This window comes from Cajanus cajan, chromosome 5, assembly GCF_000230855.2.
Source record: "Cajanus cajan strain Asha chromosome 5, NIPB_CcT2T_4, whole genome shotgun sequence".
Classification (NCBI taxonomy): domain Eukaryota; kingdom Viridiplantae; phylum Streptophyta; class Magnoliopsida; order Fabales; family Fabaceae; genus Cajanus; species Cajanus cajan.
The window spans coordinates 12,255,798-12,265,281 of record NC_138521.1 but is presented as its reverse complement, the minus strand read 5'-3'; the positions used below and the strand labels follow the sequence as shown (position 1 = coordinate 12,265,281).

The 9,484-nt window shown below is 42.5% G+C and overlaps 1 protein-coding gene across 1 annotated transcript; it reads right to left on the bottom strand.

The window, feature by feature from the left end:
• Positions 1-484: 484 nt before the first annotated feature.
• Positions 485-6,503, bottom strand: LOC145958231 (uncharacterized). Its single transcript, XM_083074940.1, has 2 exons — positions 5,496-6,503; positions 485-5,417 (listed from the first exon to the last, which is right to left on the bottom strand). The coding sequence occupies exon 1, from the start codon at positions 6,369-6,371 to the stop codon at positions 5,523-5,525; it is 849 nt and encodes a 282-aa protein (XP_082931066.1). The 5' UTR covers positions 6,372-6,503; the 3' UTR covers positions 485-5,417; positions 5,496-5,522.
• Positions 6,504-9,484: the final 2,981 nt, after the last annotated feature.

Here is a 9,484-nt window from a genome sequence, read left to right as displayed (position 1 = left end):
AAACAGCTAGCCCAAGACATTCTAAAGTTGTACTGATATATATCAACTGTAGTTTAAGAATAATTAGATACAGTACACGACTACCTTTATACACTCATAAATATATCAGAAAGTTTATCAGTATAAATGTCATAGCTTATGATGCTGCCCTGAAAATAATTTCCTTTTCACTAAATAATCCATTATAGCATATGTCATATGTGTGCTTTCAAAAAAATAAAAATAGCATGACAAATTGAAAAGTAGTCTTATTTTTGCATGTGGTTGAAATTAGGGAATGTGCATATCGAAATTCTTAAAAGCATGTCACCAACTTCTATTCGAACGTAATGGATCTATCAGTTCAGAAAGCGTGGCAAACTGATTGTTTGAAAGCAAAATCATGAGTTAATTAATACACTAGTGATTTAGGTTTATCCTCTTTTCTCTAAGTTAATGCATTGTCATAATGAAAATGACATATAGAAGAGAGCGGAGCAGGGCATGGCTAAGTACCTTTTTTTTTTTTTTTTGAAAATAAGGGGCATGGCTCCCACAAACTAAATTAAAATCCCCGAGGAAAAATAGTAGAACTTACATCAGCAAGAACAGCTAAAGAAATAAAAGGCATAACACTTTCAAAGACATGTAAATTATCTGTAAGGCTTCTCCCATAGTTAGCTAACCCATCAGCAAACTTGATTAGTTTCACGAAGAATATGCCTCCACTCAAAGTCACCACCCGCAGCAACAAAGGAAAGGATACTCTGGACCAGACTAAAACAGGGGTGGCACGAAGAGCACCCGTTTCGAAGAAGACCAATAGCTAGCTGGGAATCTAATTCCACCACCAATTTTGTAAATCCCCTGTTCCAAGCAGTAGCTATACCAATGTAAATGGCCCACAGTTCAACCATCAACACACGACAGAAACTGATCTTGGCTGCAAAGGAAAAGATAATTGTCCCATGATGGTCACGACATACACCTCCAGCTGCAGCACTCTTGTCTTCAAGACTAACCGAAGCATCACAATTCAGCTTATATATCCCAACAGGTGGATGTACCCAACATACTACCTGTTGATCCCTCTTATTAGGTGTTGCAATGGTTTGACATCTAAACAGGGGTATACTATCCTGTAAGATATTCACTTGGGCAAAGAATTCGAGAGACTAGTTCATGAGGCTGAAAAGAAGAGCCCTGAAAGGTGACCCTATTCCTATACTGCACTAGTACAAAATAAGCATTTTACGTCGGTTATTTAGGGGTTTTTACATCAGAGAAACGTCCGACGTTGGAGACGTAAATTTTACGTCGCGGCGCGAAAATCGACGTAAATTTACGTCACACATGCCAAGGTCCGACGTAAAAAGTCATACAAAATTTAAAAAAAAAAAAAAGAAAACAAGTGCAGCAGAACGGCCCGTTCTGCTTGGAGAACGGCCCGTTCTGCTTGGAGAACGGCCCGTTCTGCTTGGAGAACGGCCCGTTCTGCTTGGAGAACGGACCGTGCTGCTTGGAGAACGGCCCGTTCTGCTTGGAGAACGGCCCGTTCTGCTTGATAAACCCAGGACTGTGTCTCCAAACCCAGAAGGCCTTGTACAAATTTCTGCTCCTGTCTGCAGCCAGATAAACATTACGATACGTTCGAACGGAATAAAGAAAGGAGGGAAGAAGATAAGAAAGGAACCTTCGAACGTAGGAAATGAGCGAAGAACGGGAACGAAATCTGAATGCTCCCAAATAATGGCGTTACGTGTTGGCTGCGAAATCTGAACAAAATCTGAACGAAATCTGGTGAAGAATGGAGAGGCGTTACGTGTTGGCTGCGAAGCAGGGAGAGCGGGAAGGAAATCTGGTGAAGAAGGAGAGGCGCTACGCAACTTAAATTCAAAAATTCAACTTCATTTACGTCGGACAACAAAGGGACCGACGTAAATTCAACAATCTACGTCGGTTGTAGCTGAGGTCCGACGTAGATTGTTTAATTTACGTCGGTCCCTTTGTTGTCCGACGTAAAAAAATTTGCGTTATTTTCAAAAATGCCACCGCGTCGTTTTTACGTCGGATATGTTGTAGTCTGACGTAAAAAGCCTCTTTTGCACTAGTGCTGCCACAGGATATCCAAAGTAATAGCAAAGATCAAGCACCATTCACGACCAACAACTAGAGCCTTATTGTTGAGATTTGACAGCAACCAATGTTTAATATCCATACCAAAGAAATCCCGATGTTTTGATCCAGGCAGCAACAAATACCAAATAGCCCGGGAAATTGCACACGATCGAAACACATGATCCATCGATTCCACATCATCCCCACATCTCATGCATGAAGCATCTGTTGTCATGTGCCTAGCCCGCCTGATTTCATTCGTGAGTAATGCTTAGTAGCAATTTTCCATAGTAATAAACGGAACCTCTCCGGCCCAGGCCAGCACCAAATCCTTTTAAATAACAAGTCATTTTCACCTACACACTCTTGAGTAATATTACTATATGCTGAACTAATAAAAAATTCACCAGTGCTTTCCCCTCTCCAAGTCAAAGAATCAACTCCTCGAGATGCAAGAGGGGGGGAATAGCTCAAATAACATTCAACACTTCCGTGGAAAGGTAAGGCCTAAGGGCTGGAAAATTCCAATCGCCATTCCTTTCAACAAACTCACACACCTTCTTTGGTAGACTCTCCGTCGAGGGCATGACATGAGCTGCCTCGGCCAACTTACCATAGCCTGGGACCTAGTTATCATTCCAAAATGAAACCAATTGTCCATCTCCAATATTCCAAGAAATCCCTTGAAGAAAATAATGCCAAACATTACAGATCCCTCTCCATAAATTTGAATCGAGTCTGTTCGAATTAATAATAGGGAGAATAGACTCCCCACATCAATACTTACACCGAATAAGTTTAACCTAAAGGGCATCTCTACGAGTAGAAAGATCCCAACCACACTTCATCATGTAAGCCATATTACATTCCTTTGACAATCGTAGTCCCAAACCACCACAGGCCTTTGGTTGACAAACCTTTGTCCACTTTATAGTATGAACCTTTTTGTGATTTTCAGTATCTCCTCATAAGAAACTTCGACACTTCTTATCCACCTCAGCAGTGACTGACAAAGGAAGATGCGTGGACTGCATAGCATAATCTAGTAGTGCTATTAACACAGATTTGACTAAAGTTAGTCTTCCGGCAAAAGAGAGTTGATGGGACTTCCAATTTGATAATCGCTGATTTATCTTAGACACGATGAATTGAAAGGAACTTATAGAGACTCTCTTATGAAGAATCGGAATGCCAAGATACTTACCCAAATCAGAAGTATGTTGAAAACCCATCTTCTGACTTATAGCTTATTTTCTATGCCACCCAACATTATTAGAGAAGAAAATCCAGGTTTTTTCACTACTAACCTTCTGCCCAGAACTTTTACAAAAAAGCTCAAGAACCTGTACGATAACATCTGCTTACTCCTCGCTAGCTTCTGCAAACAATTGGAGATCATTTGCAAAGGCTAGGTGGGAAAGCTTAGGGTCTCACCGCGCAATCTGAATTGGCTTCCAAAGCTTAGTCTCGACTGCAACTTGAATAAGGTGAAAAAGTCGCTCGATACAAAGGACAAACAGGTATGGTGAGATTGGATCTCCTTGTCTGATTCCTCTCTCAGGCTTGAACTCCTCAAGCATTTCTCCATTCCACAACAAACGCATCTTGGAAGAGGAGATACAATGCCAAATTAGCTCAACACAATTTATAGGGCAACCCACTTCATATAGAGTATCCCGAATAAAATTCCAATTAATTCAATCATATGCTTTCTCAAGGTCAACTTTAATTCCCATCCACCCTGTAGCACCTTTTTTGTTCCGCATAGAATGGAAAACTTCTTGAGCAATAATGTCTATTTGGAATAAAACTAGCCTGACATGGACCCACTAGCTTTTCCATTAGCAGCCTTAATCGATGAGAAAGAATTTTAGTAACCACCTTATATGAGACGTTACACAAACTAATTGGTCTGAAGTCTTTCAACATAGAAACGTGTTCTATCTTAGGAATTAGAGAGATGAATGTATCATTAATCTCTTGGAGCCTTTGGGGATTTCTGAACATATCCTGAACAAGCTTAACTAGAGAAGCACCAACCACACTCCATTGAGTCTGATAGAAAATTGCTTGAAAGCCATCTGGACCTGGAGATTTGAAAGCGCCCATACTGTTGATAATTCGGTGAATTTCCTCAGCTGACGCAATTTCTCCTAGGGATTTAAGAGCATCCTCATCCAAGGGAGGAAACATACTTTTTACAACAAAATCCTAATAGACAGTGTCCTCTATAAATAATTGCTTATAAAAGTTGGTGACTAAGTTTTTCAACACAACCGGATCAGTCACCCAAGAACCATCAACTGACTGAATGGGTCCACCTTACCACGTCTCCTCCTAATAATAGTATAGTCCCATGAAAATAGGAGGTGTTGCGATCTCCCAACATCAACCATTTTGATCAAGATTTTTGGAACCACAACAATTCCTCCTTAAACAAGACAGCCTCATACTCCTTCCAAGTCTCTCGCAACAACTCTTGCTGACTAGATTTTCCAGCACTAGGTATAGAATTGTTTAATCTATCCAATTGTTGAATAAGTCGCTTCTTTTTAGTGAATATATTACCAAAAACATCTTTATTCCAGCCTTGTAACTCAGATGTAAATGATTTAATTGTCTCCGTCTAAGGGAGGGAAGACTTCCACCTAGAGCGAACAAGACTAGGAAAATTCCCATGAGTAAGCCAAGCATCCAGGAAGTGAAAAGGGCGTTTATGTCGTTCCACCTGATAGTCAAGAGCCACCTTAACTAGCAATGGTCTATGATCTGATTTATAAGGAGAAAGATGGAGAACCACAGCTTCTTGGAACCTCATACGCCATTGGAAATTAATCAAAAGTCTATCTAATCATTGCTCAAGATTACCTCGTTTCCAAGTAAAAGCATACCCCTAAAACCCAACATCAATAAGCTCACAATCAGTAATCATATTCTGGAAGCTATGCATACCTCTCAAGGAAGGCTCCACTACTCCACCTGCCGCTCGTGGGGATGGAGTATCGAGTTGAAATCTCCTAGAATGGCCCAAGGACTTTCAATCTCAGCAGCTAATTCCCACAGTACATCCCAAAGAGCCTGACGATGTTGGTGTTGAGGGCTATTGTAAACAATAGATAACAACCAATCCTCTGAATTTTTCCAAGACACTTTCATATGAACATGATGTTTAGAGCTTCCCAAAATTTCTACCTGCCACACAGAAGAGTCCCAAAGACACCATATACCACCTGACTGGCCAATTGCATCTACCACAAAACTCCCATCCAAGCCAATCTTATGGATCGTCTGGGAAGCTTTTGTTCCACTCGAATGAGTCTCTGGAAGAAAAATAAGCGAACATAAATATTCTCTTTTAATATCTTTAATGAGTGAGGCAAATCCTCGACTTAACGTACCCCTACAATTCCATGACAAAAGATTCATTATAACATGGTTGAGGGATTGGTCGCTTCAAGACCAGAATATTCTTCATGGAAAACCACCATATCAACATCCTTAGAAATAGATTCAGACATAAGCAAACACCCATCACTCAAGTCCAAACCTTGCCTATTAGAAGAGGTCAGGTCACATAAACCCTTGGAACTACTAGGATGATTTTGATTGTCAAAAGCAAGAAGTTGTAAATCAGGGGCATGGTCCTTGCCAACCCCTATAGACACATTGTTTCCCTTGCTCACCACACATGCTTGTTCAACATCTTTTATTTCCTGGACCAAGGCCAAGTCCCCTTTACGACTCACGATTTTCTTCTTCGCAGAAGTCTTAGCACCCATCCCTATATCAAAGCACCCTGATTTGTGCCCTTTCAATCGAACCCCTAATTTCCCAACTAGAATGGGCCTAGTGATAGGCTGAAACTTAGTTTGAAATAATAAACCTTTTTGGGCTTTCTTTGTCGTAGATCCATCAATATACGAGTCTTCACCTGATGGTTTCATGCCGTTATTAAGAGCAAACTGGTCAATATTCTTTCTAGCAGTTACTGGGCCAGTAGAGCTAGGCCCACTGTCTTTCTTTCGTTGCGGAGTAGAGTTACCCAAATCCACAAGAGATTCCAATACTTTAAATCTCGACTGTTGGCTTGTAAATGTGAAGTCAACACCTTTAGAGCCCGAAACCTCCTTCGTTGATCCTGATGTAATATCCTTATTGACCCTGTTAGAGGGACCCTTACGAGGGCTTTTTCGAACCAATAGCCATGGTCCATAGTCACCAGCAATTACATCATGTTCAGTTGTCTCCGTGATTTTAGTCTTATTAGCCTCCATAATATCTGGGTTTGTTACAATCTTCTTTCCTACCGAGAAATCGCCTTCCCCATGAACAACCCCTTCTACAGTTTCAGCTTCCGCTACCACTACAACCTCTTCTACCACAGGTTTGTTCGGTTGAGCACTGTCGCCACCGGCCCGAAATGGGCTTTCGGCATTCGCGAAGGATGGTTGGACTCGTTTATTTGTTTAAAAATATGGATTGCTAGAATGACGTATTCTCAAACTGAGACCTTGTCAAACGAGCAATTTTATTAAATGATTCACCAATCCATATTAATCCCAAGCGGGACCCTCCATGGATTAGTGGTTTTCGCAAAAGGAGGGTTCTTTGGAGTCGCCACCAATGTTTTACTCAAAACATTGGAAAAAGGGATAAGGCAATCGATTCAAAAATCGACTTCGGCCATTACAACCAGAGTCGGGTAAGGGAGTCGGTTACGCGTGGGGAAGGTGTTAGCACCCCACAGCGCCCCTTTCGGGTTCCCTATGACAGATTATTTCTAAAATAACAGTGTAGAATTACTAAATTACCCCTATTTATTCTAAGCAATTATAAATTAACTATCTACATGATGACAGTTAAATATGCACACAGAAAGCAGTAAAAAGAAGGATTTTGAAGAAGAAACCTTTGAAGCGTGCTTTCTATATATTTCGTAAAACTGGGAAGCTTTTTGGCGTTCCCTCGCTCTACAAGCCCGCTCGCTCCCTTCCTATAAAATTTTAACTATGAAAATCCGGAGGATTTCCCTTCGACTAGGTTCGATCCTCAAGCAAAATGGCTCGGGGCTCAAGAACTTCGTCGGATCAACTCTCCGAGTGATTTCTAGGGCAGAACACTGCTCAAAAACCCCAGAATACTCAAGGAGAGGGTTGAAACTATGTTCCAAAAGTGTGGAATGACGTCCAATTGACGTCATATTTATAGGGAATAGGCGCAATACGGGCTACAGAATCAATACGGCCGTATTGAAATTTTTGAACTTCAATACGGTCGTATTGAGTTCAATACGGTCGTATTGAAATTCAGAAATTTCAATGCGCCCGTATTGAGTTCTCTGCGGCTGTATTGAAGCTTCAATACGGCCGTATTGATTTCAGTACGGCCGTATTGAAGTTTCAGAAACTTTAATACGCCGTATTGAGTTCACTGCGGCCGTGTTGAAGCTTCAATACGGCCGTATTAAGTTTAGTACGGCCGTATTGGGCTTCATTCCCTCCACTTCCTTATTTTAAGCTACTCTAAGACCTCTAAATCTACAGATAGCCATCCTATGGTCTTCTAGGAGTCCTTCTGGCTGACTTTCCTTCGATCTTTGAGGGTCTTCGAGTTTTATTTCCGACCCGGACAATTTTAGGGGTCTACAGCTGCCCCCCCTTTACTTAGTCAAACGGTCTTTTGGTGTACCGGCTGACAAGTAAAGGAGTTGACCCAATTGTCCGGGTGATGTGCCAACCTTCTGACTTGTAGCGTCTTCCGGTGGAAAATTGTCGAGTAGCCTCTCCAGGTTTTGCTTTGCTTGCTGCCCAAGCTGGAAGCTGTGAGTACCGCCTCTCCAGGCTTAGCTTCACTCTTTGTTCGAGCCGGAAGCTAAGTACCCTTGTGACAACGGTAGCAGTGTGAGTTTCGCCTCTCCAGGCTTAGTCTCGCTCTTTGTTCGAGCCGGAAACTAAGCACCTTTGTGACGACGGTGAGCAGTGTGAGTTTCGCCTCTCCAGGTTTTGCTTTGCTTGCTGCCCAAGCTGGAAGCTATGAGTACCGCCTCTCCAGGCTTAGCTTCACTCTTTGTTCGAGCCGGAAGCTAAGTACCCTTGTGACAACGGTAGCAGTGTGAGTTTCGCCTCTCCAGGCTTTGCTTTGCTTGCTGCCCAAGCTGGAAGCTGTGAGTACCGCCTCTCCAGGCTTAGCTTCGCTCTTTGCTCGAGCCGGAAGCTAAGTGCCCTTGTGACGACGGTGAGCAGTGAGTACCTCCTTTCCAGAGATAGCTTCGCTCATTGCTCGAGCCGGAAGCTGCATACCTCCGTGTTTGTGACGACGGGGGTAGCGTGAATATCTCCTTTCCAGGGATTTGTGATGATTTTGTCTCCACAGTCCACGATGCTGCTTCGACGGTTGTTTTTTTGATTTTTGTGCCACTGAGGGCTGGATAACGCAGGGATCCGTCTAGGGGATGTGCAGTTACTCATAGGTTCTTGTGTCCCAACTTTCCATTGCGTAGTTGGTGCCCACTGGGGAATTTCTGATTCCTTAGGGGTGCAGACACAAAGATGCTCTTTCTGATGTGAGCGGTGCCTTATGATTGGCTGACGTCCTTTCGACGTTGGTGGAGTATCCCGGTTATCCTTGTTCGGGTGTCTCTTTTGGTTTTCTGATTTTGCTGCCTCTGTGTAGGCTGTTATCCACTGGGGGATTTTGTCGTTGATTTTGATTAGCCTCTTCTGTTAGGCATATCACCTTGATGTTCAATGATTGGCTGAGAGCCAGATTCCACTTGGGGAATGATTATTGATCTTTTTATGATTTTTCCTTTTGAAGGAGTGCCTCTTATGTAGGCGACTGGGGAATTGGGGTTCAGTGTTCGGCTGAGTGCCGGATTCCGCTTGGGGAATATTTATTGATATTTTTTGATTTTTCTCCTTTTGCAGGGATGCCTCTTGAGTAGGCGACTGGGGATTTGGGGATCTTATGTATCCCAGAGTATTTTTTAGGAAGCCTCTGCAGGCTTAGCCTCACTCAACGCCTGAGTTGAAGAGCTATCTTCACTGAGGAAGTTTTAAAGTCCTTTGACTTGGATATTCTTCTTGGGCGATCGTGTTTCCATTAGGGACTTTGACGATCTTGCTTGATAGCTCTTGCTGGGGATTTTGAGTCCAAGAGCGTGAGTTGAGGTTTCTCTGGGGAGTATTATTTCTGCGAGCCTCTCCAGGCTCAATTATTCTTTGATGTGGAGGATGAGGAGTATTTTGGTAAGCCTCTCCAGGCTTAGTTATTCTGAAAGAAGTATTATTTCTGCAAGCCTCTCCAGGCTCAATTATTCTGAAAGAGTATTATTTCTGCAAGCCTCTCCAGGCTCAATTATTCTGAAAGAGTATTATTTCTGCGAGCC